Source organism: Corapipo altera, unplaced genomic scaffold, assembly GCF_003945725.1.
Source record: "Corapipo altera isolate COAL_440 unplaced genomic scaffold, ASM394572v1 61183, whole genome shotgun sequence".
NCBI lineage: Eukaryota > Metazoa > Chordata > Aves > Passeriformes > Pipridae > Corapipo > Corapipo altera.
Window position 1 is genome coordinate 24,325 of NW_020885106.1, and position 18,224 is coordinate 42,548.

Here is an 18,224-nt window from a genome sequence, read left to right on the forward strand (position 1 = left end):
ATTTAATCTGGAGTCTCAGAAAACTGGGTGAAGGGCAAAAGGGGTAGACCATTGGATAAAGTGGTCTTGTCTGTAATACTTAGATACTGAAGCAAAATCTTTCTGCTGATGCTTAGAAGATAAGTAAATTATAACTATTTAGAATTATAAAGAAAGTTAAAAGAAAACCCATTATAACTGTTTTCCTCCCCCTCTGCTTAAGAGGCATTTGAGTTATAAGTTTTCTTTACTTGCTAGTTTTTTGATATTGTATAAAAACTAGAAAATTCTTCCAATTTATTAGCATGCCAGAAGAGGCTATAATGATTTCTCTTGTCACCTTTTGCTATTACTTGAGCTATTAATACTCTTTCTATCAAACCCAAGAGTTTGACTTTTTCATATGTTCCTCTCTAAAGGAACATCTTCCAAATTGGAGAAAGTTTGAAGGGAATTACCATGTAAACTAAATAGTGCTAGGTTGTGGATAGAACAGGGTTTAAGTAAGTTTAGCCTGCAAGCAGAGAGAACAGAGTTTTCTAAAGCTGCCTTTGCATTAATACACATCCTCTGAAGACTGGTTGTGCCACACCAACTTCATTAGATTGCATTTGACCTGCAGCTTCGTTATGCTCTGCTTGGTTACAGCAACTGCTCTCCACTCCTCTAGGACTTATCATTTGGACAGATCTGTTAGTACAGCAAGTTAATGTTCAGTTTATCTCCTACTCCTCCCATTGTCACCAGTATTGCAGTTTCAGTGTATTCACTTGTAAGGTCTAGTTTCTTTTGCTTTTGTCTTATGCCAAAATTTTCAGGGAAAGCTTATATTCTTTGCCTTTGGCCACAAAAGTAGACTTGTCTTAGCAGTTACTCCCCTTCAGCAGGGTAAGGAATACATTGAGTGTTTTGTTAAAAGTTCAGTGTATGTTTTTAAAATGTCACTGTAGTTGTTTGTTGCAGCTTTCAGCATAGACAAGGACAGCACTAATCTGCAGATGTAACCCTGCCCACCTGAGGTGAGGCAGTCTTAGTCATGCTGTTGTTTTCTGTCTTGTGTTCTGTACACACTACTTTGCACAGTCAAGGAAATAAGGCATAAAATACAGTTGCATGTGACAGAATGAAAAGGGATGACAGTGCTTTGCACTAGGAGTGTAACAGCCTTGGGTTAAACACTGTCTAGCAACTGTGTGAGCAGGGGCAGTGATCATCACAAGTCCAGCTCCATGTTCTTTGCGTGTGCAGGGCTTCAGGTCAAGTCATTATGCAGACCCTGCTAACTGTCAAACATGCTATGCATAAATAGCATAGGCCTGGGGGCTTGTCTGCCACAGCCCTTACTTTGGTGAAGCATTATTAATGAGCTATTCCTCATGCGACAGGTTTCAGGGAACATTTTCTAAATACTAATGTATATTTCATGCAAAAAGAGCATGGAGTACTAAGAATATCAGTGGGAAGACATTATGCTGATGTTTAATTAAAATTATACTGTCAGTATAAATACAACAAAACCATAGATCTCAGTGGAGCTACTTATTTTCAAGTCACTTACTGTCTGTTAGACAGAGGTTAGGGTTGAAGTGGTTACTTAGGCTACTATCCAGCAAACCTCCTACTATACTTAAGTCCTATTGACTTAGCACTTGGCTGGAACATGAAGTATTTCTGCAAATGCCAGAAAAGTGGTGCTTGGTGAAGAGGGTTTATGTACTTGACAGCATGTTGTACTTACCTGTATGGGCTTTTAGCTCTTCTGACCTAAGCAAACCTACTACTCTTAATAACCCCTCTCTCCATCCTTCTTGGCATGTTCAGGCAGAGGTTTCCTTGTTTCTCATTGCTGGATGGAGTCGGTGTGAGGATGGTTGGAGTTTACTAAATAATGTTATAGTGAGTGTTGTGTAAACACTATGGGAAAGAAATGCTGGTTTAATATTCCACTGTGTTAAAATATTTCTTACATAGCTTGCATATATGAATTTGGAGACTTGCACTATGAGGGTATTTAAAAGACCTCATGTTTCCTCACTTAGGGAAGAGGTAAGAGCTTTACTTTTGTTCTTTGACTTCTATATTTTGTACTACATTTACTGTCTAGGGAAGCGACACAAAGGTTGCACACAGTGACAGTCATCCAGGTCAAAGGGAGGGTTGTTCTTGCCTAGTTTCTGTCCCTGACTCATACTGTCTGCCTAGGGGAAGATTGTCAGAAGTGGCACATGAGAGATCTGTCTCGGGGAGGATTAAATATAATACTCCCAGGGTGGCTTAGTTGTGCTCTATTTGCGGACGTTGCAGGGGCAGTTTGAATGAAGGCTCGTGTAACTTATTTAAATCAAGGAAAACACAGGCTTTTATTCCTCACTTTGTAAATAGCTTACCTTAAAGCCCAGCCACACACATTCTGTCCCTCTTCCTCTGTGTGTGCTGCTGCCTCTCAGTCCCTTGCTGAAGTGTGTTATCAGGAAAATTTAAGCTCCCCCTTACAAGTCCAAAGAATTCCTTTACTATGCTCAGGTCTGACGTCCCTCTCTTCTGACACAGGGGAGGGCAAAGTGGAATGACAGTGTGAAGCAAGAGGAGGCAGAGGAATTAGTCACCTGTTGCAGGTATAGGCAGCACTGGCTGTCTGCAGCCTGAGCTCAAACAGCTGCTTCAGGAACTCTGCAGCACAGTTGGTTGCTCCAAATTCCCTTAGAAAGACTTCAGATGTTTTGGGTCCCCCAGGATGCAGGGATTAGGGCTACAAGAGTGGTTGCCTATTAAGGCATGTTTATGCCTAAAGTAAGGGGCAGACAGCTGGATCCTTAGGGTTGGGTAGGCTGAGACCTGGTTGGGAATGGTGCCAGTGGGATGTAAAAGTCTCCTGCCAGTTCCTTGCTGGACTGGTGCTGTTCTGCAGGAAGCTAAGAGAGCAACTGAGAAAAAGGGGACTTGGCAGCATCTCCCCAGCCTCTCTCGCTAAGGGCTTCTTAGCTCTACTGCAGTGTTTAATAATTTAAAGAAGAAAACAACCTATGTCCTCATTTAAGGGATGGTCTTACTGACTCCAGTAAAAACACCTACTCTGTGCTGACCTAGTTTTTTCCTTAGCATATCCCCATGGAAAACCATACTAATGCAGTGATAGCCCAGCACAGAAAGCAGCTCTTATTAAAAGGGCACAATGAGAAGCCTTGAAGTGACAGACTGATAAACAAGCAAAGGTCAGGGCAGCAGGAGTGAAACTGTTCCACATTGTACCTGCTGGTAACTGAGAATTCACAGCTTTAGTTCCTGATAAGTGCTGATGACACAGTGAATTACATAATGAAAAATAAATTTAAAATGCAGAAAGAAATGGTTCATGTGGGGTCAGACTCTGAGTAGGAATAAATCAACTTGCTTTAGTGTCTGCTGAACTTAAGCAATGCCTGTTCCCTTCAGCAGAAAATGATGGTATAAAGGGATGGCTGGCTAGATAGCTTTGTAATATTTGTTTGCTAAATTAATGTACCATTAAAATGAAGGGCTCCTGGAAATCTAAAGATTATTTTACTCTACTGCTGAAGTATGCAGCCAGCTTACCTTAGGGGCTGAAAATATTACCAATACCGTGTGGAAAACATTACAGCTGAGATAGACTTTGCTTCAAGTTGGAGCCAAATAGCATGCTGGTTCATGAAAAACTAAGTAAAATGCTAATTTAGATCTTAGACTTCTGGATTTTTTTTTACAGGGATGAGAAAGGGAGTAATCTGTAGTTTGTAACTCAGCAATGCTGGCCAGCCACAGTACTTTAATCAAGGTGAAATGTAGCCTACCTTAGAAGCAGATGTGGAAAAGTTGTTTTTATTGTAGAATACACAGAATAAGTGTAAGACAACCTGGTTAAACAAACAGCACTTTATTAAACTAATATAGTTAGACAGTTTCTTAATGCTTAAAAATATAATAGCTTTTGCAAAAACAAAACAAAAAAAGTTTAAATAACATACAAGAAGTTACAACTGAGAAGCAAACCAGGCAGTTTAAATACCTAAACAAAGAGGAAAAAATGCACCATTTAAGCATGCCATTGCTAAAATGAGGCAATGAGAACAAGAAAAATATCCCTTTGGAATAATGCAACATCTAAAGGTATATAAAAGCTCAGAGCATGACTTAATATATGACAAAATCTTATTTTCCCTGTATAATAAATATAAAGCATTAGCATACTATTTTAACGAAGGCTGTTAAGGCTTACAAGTGTTTTTTCCACATTCAAAATGCATTCTGAGTGTGTTCTGAGCTTTGATACTTCTGTTTCAAAATGACCAACTGCTGCACAAAAACTTCAGGAGAGTACATCCAGAACTCCAGTAACTAATGAGAAATCAAATCCCTACTCTTTCTTTCACCTAATTACCACTGACTTAACAGTACCAGTCACTATCACATCCCTTGCCCAAGCTCTGTGGAGCATTCCATCATGCACATACACTTACTATTGCAATACACTGCTGCTTAATGGTTACTCTTAATATCCATTTTACATTGACTATGTAAGATGTACATTGGTTCTTTTCAGTTCCCAGAAGGAGCACACAAAGGCTGAATGCTCAATGAGTAAACAGTGACATAATGAAGGTCAGAACTGGACAGTTAAGTGCCTGTGGAGGAAGTGGGGATGAACCCACTTACTCACTCTTTCCATTATTGGCAGAAACATCCAAGCCAGGCTTCTTCTGTGGCAAACTTCCATTAACATCTTGCTTCCTTAGCTGACCCCTGTATACATAAAAAAAGAATGGCTTTACAGTCTGTTCTTCCCTGAAATTGTTGTATTTTAACTTTTTACTCAAGAAAGCTGAGCAATGCAGATGTAAACCTGTCTGAGGCTCCTGGAACATCTGCTGCTGGTCTACTAGAACTTCTCTCAAAAGGCACAGGAGTGTAAAAATAGCAGGTATTATCTGTTTTAACATCAGAGCTGTAAGTCAATATGACAGGTTGGGTTGTGCACCTGATACACCATGAAATATAGAAATCTTCTGGAACTGGTGGGCAATGTGGTACAGAGCCCTGGAACAGATGTGAACACACTGGGCCTTGCACCATGGTTTTGTCACCCTGCTGGTACCACCAGCTCCACAGGGAACTCTGTGCTGAGGGAGCAAACTGAGAAAATTGAGGAGGGAGCAGCTGTAACTTTATTTCTTGCTCTTCCCTACACTTAAGTGATTATCATGATTTCTTCCCTGGCAGGTATCTCAAGGGGCCAGAGGTGGCATTCCAGCACAATCTGCCAGTGCCTCCTGCTCCCAGCCAGGTGCTCAGGGAACTGTGGCTGAGGCAGTGCTGACTGCAATGGGCTTCTGAGCCCAAAGTCCTGGGAAACATGAATGGCAAGCTGCACACATGCAGTGTCCTGCACAACCTGCTATTGCTACTTTGACTACTCTGTCCCTCTTAAGTACCACTCTGCCTATCCTAAATCTACAATTAATTTTGGTCCATTACTCTACAAATGCAAGTAAGCAGAGATAGCTGGGTTATCACGGAGGAAGAACTGCAAAAAGTTCATCCTCTACACAAAATTTAATTTGGCAGCATGTTTTAATGATATTTAAAGCAACAAACTGCAGCGAGACAAAGCTGTATTTTATTGAATGCATATTTAAAAACCATTTACATTTTCTCTTTCCCAAAAAGGAAGAAGGGCATGTATTAACTCTTCCTAAAATACATCTTGATGACTGAATATCTGTATACTGCACATTAAGCTATAAGGGTAGCTCAAGATTTAAAGCACTCAAGAGATTGTTAAACTAAGCAACTTACTTAAAATTAATGCAATAGTACAGTTGCAGAGTTTGAAATCCAAGCATGGATAAAGACATCCATACTCACCTTGAAGAACACCAGTAGTTGACCAGAGTTGAAAGTGCAATGTAAGAAATACTCAGTACTCCAGAAACTCCCAGGGAAACTGCCCCCAGGCCACACAGCACACACAGGAGGGCTATGCCACCTATGGCTATCACAACACCTAATAAAACAGAAGGAGTTCTTTAAACAAGTTTATGTATAAGTAAATTAAAGAGAGCTGACATTCTACCACAACAACAATTTCAAATCAGTTGGGAAAACAACCAGCCAGCTGGCTGGCCTCTCTAAAAGCTATGCATGGTTAAGATAACTGGTTTAGATGTATCATGGTGGCTGAGATTAGAAAAGAAAATAGGATTTCCCCTGTATAGACTACACTTAATCAGATTACTATTCTTATATTAATAGTTTTACTACTGCTGAGACCTGAGGACTACACACATAAATCCTCAATTGCTCAGACTCAGAATTCCAGAAAGCAGAAGAAAAGAAGGAAAAGATAACATGCCTTGAAAGGGAATAGGTAAGTACATACATGCATACAGTACCTTCCATGACTATCACACCAATACAGGCCATCACAGCTGTTGTAACAACAAAAATCAGGAAAAACGCAACAGGAATAGCAGACACTGCAATAAACATCAGGAGTGACAAGGCAATAAAAGGATGGTCATCTAAATATTGGCCAACTCGAGAATTCATAAATGCAACAACCTGTGGATGAAAGAAAAACATTTCAGATTTTATTTCTTGTCATAGGTAACTTTCACAGATCACTGCTAATGTAGTGAACTACACAGAACATCCTTTTGTAAGTCTGCAGCTTGAACAGAGGACAGCTGTTGTCTGTTTCAAAAGCATGGAAATTTGCTGCAAATTTAGATAACTTCATAGCATATAAACAATATACATATATATAATAATTCTAGCAAAACCAGACATTGTTTCTCTTGGACTTCCCAGTTCTATTCTTGCATAAATCAAAAAAACCCCTAAACAATCTGAAAACAAGTAAAAAAACAAACCACACTTTAGCTGCAGATTTCAGTGAGGTCTTTGCAACTATTACTTTGATCTAGAAAACTGTATCTGTTAGGAAAAAAAACCCTGTAACATTTAAAAATTATGATTTTTCTTTTATCTGTGGCTCAGTAATATCTGCAACCTGCTCACTTACTGAAGTACAGCACAGGCATGTCTGTATCACAGACTTTTTAAGAATTTAATTATAATGTTACCAGTAAAAAAAAAAATTCTTTTCACAGAGGCAGTCATATCTATACACTGGAATTTAACTGAAGTAGGTTTTCATCCCTTAAGGAAATACATATTGTAGTTTTAGTTCTTTTTATAGCAGCACAATCACTTCACTAAAATGCTACTCTACTATCTCTAATAGTTATGCCAATAAAATACAAAAACATGGAGCAGGCTTCTCTTTTTCTTGATTGCTGAAGGCGTGGGAGGACAGGCCTTCTCACAGGCTTCACAGTTCTTACTTTAAAAGGAGTGCATTTAAATAAACTGAGGTATGACATCCCAATAGTTATTAAAGGAGTAACTTTATAAATATATAAAATTATATTCCAGACCCACATTTGCGTTGCTGTGGATGATCTGCACCACAGAGTGCCATTGCTTCTGCAGTTCCTGCATTTCTTTAGATATGGTACAATCCTCAGTCACGATCTCTTCTTCTGGACTACCAGTTCTCACCCAGCCATCCAATTTTCCTTGAAATTAAGGTACAGTTAGTAAAAGGTTCATACACGTGTTTTTTGAAAATTAAACGCTTCTTCTGTATAAAGAGAGAATGTAGATGCCAGATGTTGATGTGATACACAACAGTGTGACACACTGCTTTTACCAAAGCACATCTACTGTACAGGGCTTGTCCCTGCAAGCTCTTCTGAACACCCAAAAGCCAAGTATCAAGATACAGATGCCTCTCACCTTCTTTCTTTATAACATTAACCCTATGTTTAACTGTGAGGGTTAGCAGCAAAAATAGATCGGTTCTAATAATCTGCAAGGACAATTTGTTGCTACTGGTGCTGCAAACCAGTTAACACTAATGAGACTGACTGTCTTGTGCTCAGAATTGAAAACATGCCCTGTACAGCTTCAAAACTCTGTGTAAAAAGGCAAAATCTGACAGTTTAAAGGAAGCCTCAGCTAAGCGATCCCCCTTCCCCCACGACCACTCCATCTGTTGTTGCAGGGGGAGGTTAAAAGACGCATTTTCCTGTTTGCAGACCCTCGCAGCCACCGCGCCGGTGTCACGGCCGTGCCCTGTGCCCACGGGCCCTGCGGTGCTTTACAGGGTGTTTTCACGCCCAAAGTTGAGCTCTGGCCGCCGGCAGCGCCGGGCAGGAGCCGCCCGCGGGGCGCGCCCGAGCCCCGGGCGTTACCCCCGCCCGGCCCGCGGCCTGCACCGAGAGCCGAGCTCAGGACGCGTTAATTAATCACCCCCCGTTAATCACCGCTGCAGCCGCGCCGCCGGCGCCCGGCGGGTGCCCTGCGGAGGTGAGGGGGTCCCGCAGCGCCGGGGCCGCCGGCCCTCCCGCGGGAGCCGGGCCGCACGGGCAGCGCCGGTGGCCGGGCTGGCGGAGCGGGGCTGCCCCGCTGCCCAGGGCCGGCCCGTCCCTCTCACCTGCGGCTCTGCCCGCCGGGCCGCGGCCCCGCTCGCTGCCGGGCCTGCCGGGGCCCAGGGAAGCGCCGCCGCCCTCCCGCCGCTGTCTCCTCCCCGCGGGGGCCGGGCAGGGCCCGCCGGGCGCGGCTCCGCGGCGGGTGCTGAGCGAGGAGCGGAGCGGGCTGGGCCCCGCAGGGCAGCGGCGGCTGCGATTGCTGCCGCTCCGGTGCCCTCGCGCGTGGCTCCTTCTGCCCTTCAGCCCGGCCCTACCTCAGCCGCTCGGGTCCGGGCACACTCAGGAGTGTCCAAGGGCTTTGTGTTGTTTTAGGACGTGCAGCCCCGGGTTTCCTGGAATTGAGGGTGGGAAATGAGAGGATATGTGCGGTATCCGTGCCGCTGTGCGGGCGTGCAGAGGCACGTTCGGCCCCGGGGCACAGGGTGTCCGGCACCGCGGCTCCGAGGGCCGGGAATCGCTCTGTGCGTCTGTAGTCCAGGAATCGCTCAGTATGTGTCTATAATCCCACCGTCCCCAGGCTGGGGGGCTGCTGCCATCGCAGTGGGAGGCAGCCAAGGCACCTCGCAGCGAATTGTGGCTGTTCGGTCACGCCCTGAACAGGCAGCTGCGAAACTCATCACCTGGCACAACCACCTTCCCCAGTCCCGGTTACTTGTTCCCACACGTTTCCACCCTGTCCCGAGGCCTCCACGGGTGTTTTGGTGGCCACATGGCAAACCTGTCTGGGGAGATGTATCACATGAGGAATAACTGCTTGAAAAACTCATCTGGGTTTTCAGCAAAAACAATGAATCCTACAGTGTCTCAGCATTTTGGATGGCACTGTTCACCTCAGCGGTGATGCTCGGTGAGGTGTGTTCCATGATGGTTTGGCCTGGCTGCTTTCCAGAACCACCAGGACGATGTTAACATGCAAGCGTGAGGCTTCAGGGAATTCCCAGCTTTTGCTAGTGGAATTCTTCATGCTGTAAATTACAATAAGTAAAACATTCATGTTTCTCATGATTGCTTTAATAATTTTTGATTGCTGCCACCTAAGAGAGTATTGCGAAACTGAATGGTAATGGTTTCATGATTATGTTTTTAAAGGCAACAAAATAAATAGCATGTTTAATTTGGAGCGTGCTGGTCTTACAATGCAAAGAGAGATTTTATGAAGTCTGGGAGTTTTAACCTATAAGACTGTAAGAGCTCTGTGTCTTTGAGATGCTGATTTCAATGATTTCTGCAGGTACAAGGATTTGTGTAGACAGTGGAAGTAAGAGTTGTATACTAACACAAATTTGGACCATGGGCTCTAAAAGCCCAGCACAAGATACCTGCAAGAAGAGGATGGTGAGGGTAAGTTTATTTCGCTTGCACTCTTAAAGTATTTATCTCACATATTATTAAAGTGCATCATGTATTGATATTCCTAGTACACTCGTGTATATAATAATGAATTTGAATTTGTTGGTTTTTTATACGTTTTTTTAAAGGGAGCATAGGGACAAAGTAACTGGCAGAATTATAGTGTGACATAATCCAGTGATAATGGCACTATAAAGTTTAATGGCTCCACTGCATTGAAAGTATATTGAAGATTTTAAATTTCTGGCTGTTTTTAAACATGTCATAGCTGTGGTTTGGAAGATAGTCTTGTACATCTTAGTAAATTATTTTTCTCCTATTCATAATTATGTTTTCTGCTGAAAATTCATATATAATATCTTTCTATATAAAATAACTAGTTTTAATGTTTGTCAAGTAGCACAAGTCATTTATTTAACTTCAAAGGGCATGAATATATGAGCAGCTGAGTTGATGTGCGCAGAGGAAGTGCACAGTTAGTTAGTCTAACTGCTGCTTAATTGAGCTTGTCTTCATGCCAGTGTCAGCTCCAATTAGCAGGAAAATACTCATGTTGCAAACCAGCACTGAAATATTTGGAGAGTTAGGCACGCAGTGGGCAAGCAATTACCAGCATGAGCAGTGCTGGTTCTGTATCCCACACTGTTTAAAGAGGAGCCTCGTTTTTGGTAGGAACTTTTACGTCTGGCCAGGCAGGAACAATATTCCATTTGTAGTTGGTATTACATCAAAATATAAGGAAAACTGTTAATAGTTGACTCAGGGATATCAGCCGTTCTCACAGCTTACAGAAAACTGGAGCAAAAAAATAGCATCCAAAGGTGGTGGGAAAGAGTTTAAAATGGAAATCTTGCTTTGTTGTCAGAATATGGACAAGGCCCCTCTTGAGGGTCGGTGTAAAGTGACTGTGCTAGATTTCATGTTGGGTGGTAATAATTCCCATTTGTGGAGAAATCTGATGGAGGACTCTTTCAGGACATGGTGATGACTTGTGAGTGGGAGGCAACTGCATACAAGTGGATTTAGAGGAATGGGGAGTATCCCACCTACTACCTTCAGATCTCCAGGGAATTTGATTCTGAATGGGGGAAAAGTGGTGGAGATGTTTGGGTTCAAGATTTTGAATCTTTAATATTTTTTTTTTCCTAATTCCTTCTAAGAAAATTTGGGTTTATATGGCCTTTACTGCTTCAGGAGCTTCCTTGCTCTGTGCAGTATTTTCATGCAGAAGTCAGAAAATCTCAGGTGTTTTAAGACTACATTTTTAGTAGCTGTCAGAGGTAAAAGGAGCCTGTACAGTTCCTCATTGGTTCCACAGCTGAATCTCCCTGACCACAGCTTGGCACAACACTGTGCTGAAAGGGGCTGTTTTCTCTCTGCTGGGGAAGGAGAGGGAGGAGGGAATTCCTGTCTCCAAGCACCAGCTATGCTGTAACTGGGGCAACAGAGCTGAGGAGTGAGAGGCAGAGTGTCAGCTGGGACAGGCAGAGAGACTGGTAACAAGGACACCTTGCAGGTAGTACCTGCTCTTACCCTGCTCCCTCATGCATCCTGTGGATGTGTAAGGCATGCTGGGCATCGCTCTCATTCTCTTTTCCCATTCCTTTTGAGTTGTACTTATTTCTTGTGGCAGTTAATGTGTGGCTCTGTCTGCTGTAAACCGTAGTTGGGGGCCCGGAGTCCCTGGGGTATTAAAAGAGTGGGAAGGAAGCTGGTTTTGGAGAAGGTGGAAAGAGCAAGGCAGGAAAGAATCTAGCTTGAAAGACATCTGGGGAGAGTTAGAAAAATTAAGGTGAAAAGTGAGCTTGAGAAGAACGGAGAAAAAAAGCATGAAGGTTTGGAGGGAGGGAAGGTTTACTGTTGTAAACAAGGCAGGGAAGAGCTGAGATTCTTCTTCTTCCTGGCAGTTGGGATAGAAGCTGATTGACACCTTGTGTACTGCCTGAAATGAGTCTCTCCTTCTTTTACAGAGCATGTAACAACAAGGGTGTTTATAGTGATTGGAAGGACGGAAAAAGTGTTAGCAAAAAAAAGACCAAAACAAAATAAAGCCAACACAGAACCTGAGGCTCCTGAGGGTAAGTTCTTTCTGCAGTGACTGTGAAAGATCAGTAACTTTTTCAGAACTGCAGATGAAATTGGCCATTACAGGTGATTAGTGGTTTGACATTGGAAGAACTCTAATTAGAAGACACTTGTTGAATATTCTTTAGATCTAATCCTTTATAATGTACTTATTAAGGATTCCTTTGCTCAGATATTTAGCTGTTTGAAAGGTTAGTTGGCATCTAAGTCAAAAGTTGCTTTAGAACGAATAATGGCTTTTTAAATAAGTCTTGTACCTTTACGAATGAATGACTCTCCTAATAAACTTCATAGTTTATTCATGTTTAAGGCACCCTAGGGCCCAATCCTTTAGTCATTAATCAAGAGCAATTCATGCTCTCTTTAATGAATTACGTCTGGCAGTGGTAATGTCTTCATTTCTTTGTGTGTGTGTGGGTGTGCAGGCATGCTGGGGAAAACCAAGGAGGTAAATCAAATCAGTCCTTTCTCAAATTTTATTTCTAAATGGGCTCTAATTTGATATTGAGGAGGTCACAATTTTGTCTGCTGGAAAACTAGGTTCCAGCAGCTTAGTTTTTCAGTGAAATATCAGAAAGCAATAACCATGTGCTTAAAATGTGTTACAATTATGTAAAAATAATTATGTTATTCAAACATAATTTTATTGGGTACTGATTTCCTCTTTCATGGTGATTTAACTCACTCGTTATCAGTTACCACATAGTTCTCACCTTCTCCTTCTGGTAGTGTCACTGTGTAGTCAGGACTTTGTTCCTCATGAATCTCCTAAACAAATAGGATTTAGGAAATTCAGAGCAGACTGTGGGTGAGGCTTTGGCCTATACTGAGGAAAGTTGCCATTCAAAAGAATCTTAAAGCGCTATGAGACTAAATAATTCTGAGAAAATATCCTGAGAGGACTTTGTATGGAGTCTTGGAAAGCCATCTCAAAATACTGTCACCTTGAGAAGGTGGAACATAATCCTAAAACGTATCAGTTATTCTGACATTTGCAGTAAAACACTTTACTGGGTCCTTGTGAGCAATTTGTTCTTCCAGCAGCATCCTAGCAATAGTTTGTTCTGAAACTGGGTCATTATAGACATGAAAAAATATCTGGTGGGTTTGGGGTTTTTTTCCTGCCCAGTAATATGGTTCACACAGCTTCACTGTCAATTTGGCAGTCTGGTAGGCTTTAATATTTTAATATCCAGAGTTTATGCCATTACAAACTCCATGTGGAGTTTTTAGTAACTTAAAATATTTAAATAACTTTAAGTTGTTTACAGTGTTATAAAAATAAGGTGTGGGGTTTTTTTAATCTGACATTTATTGGTGGTTTGAAGTTTTATCAAACTACTACAAAGAACATATTTTGCTGAGGAACCCACTCCACAGAGTGTCTGTTACCTTAAAATTAGAAAAGTTGCAGTATGTAATTTTCAATAAAAACTGAAAGCAGCTGTTTTTACTTCATTAATCTTTTTTGAAACATTTCATAGATATCTTTGAAGTTGTTTTTCATTTCTGTCTAGTCACGAAACAATTCTGTGTACAACATGAGTCACTCAGAGCAGTTCCCGGACTTCCCGCCCCTGCCTGCCTCTGCCTCTGCCTCTACTTCTGCCTCTGCCTCTGCTTCAGCTGCACCTGCAGACTTGCAGGAGGTATGTGCTCTCTTCCCTTGTGTCAGTGTTTACATTACATTCCATGTGTAGCAAATTCCCATTCTTTGCCATGTGGTTTAGTGGGCATAGTGGTACTCAGGCAGAGGTTGGACCTTGGAGGTCTTTTCCAGCCTTAATGATTCTGTGGTTCCAAGTACATTCATGATTCTCTCTTATGTACTTTTTCTCTCTGAGGATATCCTGAAATACACCTCTTGATCCCATGTCCCTTTTACCTGTGAGCTGCCTCATTAGAGTTTAGACATTAGGACAAGCCAATCAATAGATCATAGGATCATAGAATCAGCCGGGTTGGAAAAGATCTCTGAGATAATCAAGTCAAACCCTTGATCCAACACTGCTGTGGTTACTAGACCACGGCACTGATGCCACATCCAATCTCATCTTAAAAACCTCCAGGGATGGTGAATCCACCACCTCCCTGGGCAGCCCATTCCAATGTCTGGTTACTCTCTCTGTAAAAAATTTCTTCCTAATATCCAACCTGGTCACCTGAGAAAACATGGAAAACATACAGAAGAAATCCTGTACTGATGTGAGAGAGAAAGATGAAAGATGAATTTGTTAACTTCTACTATTGTTCAACTATTACGAGGGTCGTGTTAAAATTAGACAGGTCATTAACAAAGCTTGAGGAACAGGAATTTTCTAATTTTAAGCAAATGTAAAGAGAAGAAGAAAAGCAGCAAGATGATGATGTGGGGGAGTAGAAAGTACCAGATAATGTACTAATGTCTTCTTGTATTTATAAAAAAGACCTTGATTATGCAAAAAAAATGTAGGAGTACTGCTACTGAAGTGTTGTGTAAAATTATACATGTGTGGAACACAGTGATCGAAAAATAGATCAATGGTCAAACGTCCTTGTCAGACCTTTGTATTTGCTTTTTATACTAATTGGTGTTTAATTCTGTTCTAGCTCTAAGAAGGCTTTTTCAATTACTGTGCTGTGTAAAACTTTTGCTCTTTCCCCCCCAATTTCAGCTTGTCCTTCAGAAGAGCGCCTATCCCCCTCTGATGCAACAGTCATCATTGACTTTGGCAGCTCCATTCAAGGAACAGAGTCACTACCGGAGCCCAAGTGACTCCATAGCTAATAACTACACTCTTACTGCACGGGATTTAAAAATGAAAAATGTGTCCAAAGTCAAGTCCTCTTCAATGACAGAGTTATCACAGCCTTCAGGAGGGGAGAGGACACCCTCACCACGTATCCATATTTCAGTGTGTTCATAAGTTTAGCCTTGCTTCTTATACATTTTTGTCTCTAATTCTTTATCTGTTAAAGTATCATCCCTGGAAAAATCACTTATCCCTAATAAAGGCTTATAAGTTTATCACTTCAGAGTCAGTGTAGACAAATTTCCCAATGCATGCATAACTTTAATAAATGAAAGGCCAGTTTCTGATTAACTAGTTAGGTTCATCCCTCCAGATATTCATACGTAATTACTTGGAGGGAATTGTTTGCAAAGCAGTAAATGAATGAACTACAAGTTAGCTTTTATTATTGCTAGAAGTAGATGTTAGTACCAACAGGAAAATAGAAACAAATTCTGTGTGCATCCCTGATATACTTATACTCGTGAGTCTTGCCTACCAAACAAGAATGGGGGACAGGCATTAAAATTATACCTGAGAATCAAATCCAAGAAATATTGCTTAACAAACTGTTTTCTTCTGAACCATGTAATTTATGTATTTGTTAGTAAACTGTGCATGCACATGTTAATTCTACATCATGAAGTATTTTCTGCTGTTGATTCAACACAACATGTGATATAAAGCAAATAAGGTTAAGTTGCAATACTTTTGCTGCTTAAGTTGACCAACAATTTACAAGAACAAGGTGTTTAGGTTTTAAGTATATTACCAACTGAAGATATCAAATTAACTCCATTACTTAGTTTGAAATATTTTTCGTGTGCAGTATATTTGGTGGAACTATGCATCTTGTAGGAGCACTTTTATAGTCCCAGAATCAGCAAGATTATTTAACACATGGTTTTAATGTCTTGCTAAAGACTAAGTCAAGCCTTAAGTACTTCTTTGTGACATTGTAGTTCTCTTTTATTTCATTATCTGATTAATTATCATAGCTCTGTTTTTCACCAGTCTGAAATAATATCTTATTTGAAAAATATGTATGCGTGTGGTTTTCCTTAACTGGTATTTAAAGCTCCAAGGAAAAAGCTCAAACATTCACAAAGACGATGGAGTTCTGATAGGTAACGTACTGTAATGTTATAAAGATACAGATTATTACAACCAGGCTAGTTTGAGTTGTGATTTAATATTTCTTTTTACTTGGATGCTCTGTTAAGCATCCAAGCATGAAATGTTAAGTCTCTACAAAAAATGTGTGTGCATCAAGACTGACTTTTGTGTCATAATATTTTGATAAGATAACCACTGAAAATCTTGGGTTACCTAAATAACTGGGCTAGTAGGTTTGGCTCTGATAGAATGGCTTATAAAATATTGCCTGAGGGATGCTAGGTAGTTGTAAGGTTTACATGGTTGTATTCTTTATGTTAAAGTAGTATGCTCTATTAGACAATTTTAATGAAGTTTTTTTATTGAGTAATTGAAATACTTCCATAGGTTATACTTGTCCTCAGTGTAGGGCAGGTGGTTTATTTAAGGCTTGTCGTTTGTCTTTATCCGCTACTATTTCTTTATTCACTAAGCTTGTGTTCTTTTTTTTTTTTCAAAAGTACTTTGTTAAGCATTTTGAATCCCATTACACTGAGTGCACCTGCTCATGTGGCAGACCTGCATGTCCTAAATTACACAGACAACCAGCCACTGACCCCAGAAGAACAATTTGCTGTCATGGATTTACATGAGAAGGAGACAAGTAAGCGAGAAAAGCCACCTTCAAGCAATGATATAGAGGTATTTATATAATTTCTTTTTAGGATAAAAGTAGCAGCAGTAATCATCCTCAGTATATCTGTAAACTGTTTACTAAAATTAGTTGAGAAAAGAAGGCAGTACATGGGGTTTAGAAGATGTAAGTATTCAATATAGCAAACTGCTGTTAAATGTTGTTAACTCCTTTCTCATTTTTTTTCTAGGTACTCTGATTTTTGTTGTAAATTGTTTAATTCACAAGTTGAAGTACTTCCCAAACTCTTAACCCCTCATGTTGTTTACTAGTAGTTTTTCTTTAGTAATTTAATATGTTGCACTCAGTTCTAGTGGTATATATACTTACATCAAAACAGATGACTGTACTGTAAAGATGTCAGGCATTAGCAGTGCTTTAAAAAGAACCAAGAGTTAGATACCCCAAATCCATTACATTCAACCACCTTTCAATTAACAGAAAAGGTTCAAGTGATAGAAAAGCTAAAAATACTTTGTAGTAATTCGTTGTCTGTCAGAAAATTCATACAATAAGCATAATATTTTAAAACATTTTTTAGCGGTACTGTTACTACATATATAATGGAGTGCAGGAAGACATGGTGGCACCTCAGGGTGAGGAAGTGATGCATGAAATTTTAAGCCATGTTCCAACTCACATTCTTACTAACCCAGGCCTGGAGAAATTACTTTCAAGGCTGAAAGAAGAGATTAAGGCAGACTATTATATCGGCCTCATGAAATCCATTGGTAAGACTCAAAATCTCTGAACAGTTCCAAGTGTGTAGACATTTATTGCATTTTCAAAGCAAGTCTTCATTCTAATCTTAGCATCTGTGGAGAATTCCTTTGGGGTCAGTAAAACTACAATAGATATCCGCGAGAAAATAATCTGTAATCGTTCTACATAACATTCCAGTTTCTCTCATTTTCTTTTCCTGAAATAATTTTATAGTCAAATTTTTAGTTTGATTTTTGTGCTGTATTTTATCCTAAAAACATACAATTAAGGATATGACTATGTTAGTTTTAAATGTGCAGAATTCTACGACTTCCTGCACTGTTAAGAGGTAGCATTGCTGAATGTAGGTTTTGAACCATACATGGAGTCTCACCATGATATAAATGATTTGTTGTAGTTGATTATGTCCTGATGGATCCAGCTGAGAGAGAGAGACTGTCTATTCGAAGTACCCCACGCCCTTTTCCCCGGAGAGTTGTCTGTGGACCAGTCCCATGGCACAGCTCTTATGGAGAAACGAAAACTTGGAATGAAAGGAATCTATTCGTAGTGAATTCATTGATGCTCACTTTGCAGGACCTCTGGCTTTCTGAGTAAGATGCCTTGTTCACAGGATCTTGATGAAATTCAGGATGTGTTTATTTAATGGCTTGATTAGAGAGTTCATCTGCTGTGACTTCTCTATGTATGCTTAGGAGGTCCTGGGGGAGCCACTACAAAGTGGCCAAATATGTCTGTTTTCTAAGTAATTCTTTTTTCTGAGCCTCTAAGAATTCCAGTGTAAAATGATTGTTTCCTGCAGTCTCTGAGTGCAAGTATGAACACATTTTATATGTCCACAGTGAAGAATGGGTATATTTGTGCTGTGAAAAGATCATCCCCTTTGTTATAAAATGTAATCTCTAAATTAAGATTCAACACTCAAGTAAATGGTGATTTGGAATTCTCATCCTTATTGCTGAACTTAACAAAATTAACTCATAAAATTGAGTATCTTTCAAATGTCTGTACTTGGAG

The 18,224-nt window shown here is 40.6% G+C and overlaps 2 protein-coding genes across 5 annotated transcripts in view; one reads left to right on the forward strand and one right to left on the reverse strand.

Moving 5' to 3' along the window:
- Positions 1-3,852: 3,852 nt before the first annotated feature.
- On the reverse strand, positions 3,853-8,868 carry TMEM159 (transmembrane protein 159). 4 transcript variants are annotated; one of them, XM_027669794.1, is made up of 5 exons: positions 8,744-8,868; positions 7,438-7,574; positions 6,387-6,555; positions 5,860-5,998; positions 3,853-4,737 (listed from the first exon to the last, which is right to left on the reverse strand). In XM_027669794.1, exons 2-5 carry the CDS (start codon positions 7,495-7,497, stop codon positions 4,647-4,649), a joined length of 459 nt encoding a protein of 152 aa, XP_027525595.1. In that variant the 5' UTR covers positions 7,498-7,574; positions 8,744-8,868; the 3' UTR covers positions 3,853-4,646. The 4 variants fall into 4 exon arrangements, with proteins under 4 accessions (XP_027525595.1, XP_027525594.1, XP_027525596.1 ...); XM_027669793.1 differs by lacking the exon at positions 8,744-8,868 and adding an exon at positions 8,099-8,190; XM_027669795.1 differs by lacking the exon at positions 8,744-8,868 and adding an exon at positions 8,111-8,131.
- Positions 8,235-18,224, forward strand: part of DNAH3 (dynein axonemal heavy chain 3) — a 55,348-nt gene continuing 45,358 nt past the window's right edge. Inside the window, exons 1-9 of the mRNA XM_027669791.1 lie at positions 8,235-8,367; positions 9,721-9,830; positions 11,810-11,917; positions 13,442-13,573; positions 14,579-14,804; positions 15,774-15,822; positions 16,312-16,492; positions 17,026-17,215; positions 17,605-17,800. Coding sequence (XP_027525592.1) covers positions 13,466-13,573; positions 14,579-14,804; positions 15,774-15,822; positions 16,312-16,492; positions 17,026-17,215; positions 17,605-17,800 — 950 coding nt within the window. The 5' untranslated portion in view covers positions 8,235-8,367; positions 9,721-9,830; positions 11,810-11,917; positions 13,442-13,465. The remainder of the gene's footprint in view (positions 8,368-9,720; positions 9,831-11,809; positions 11,918-13,441; positions 13,574-14,578; positions 14,805-15,773; positions 15,823-16,311; positions 16,493-17,025; positions 17,216-17,604; positions 17,801-18,224) is intronic.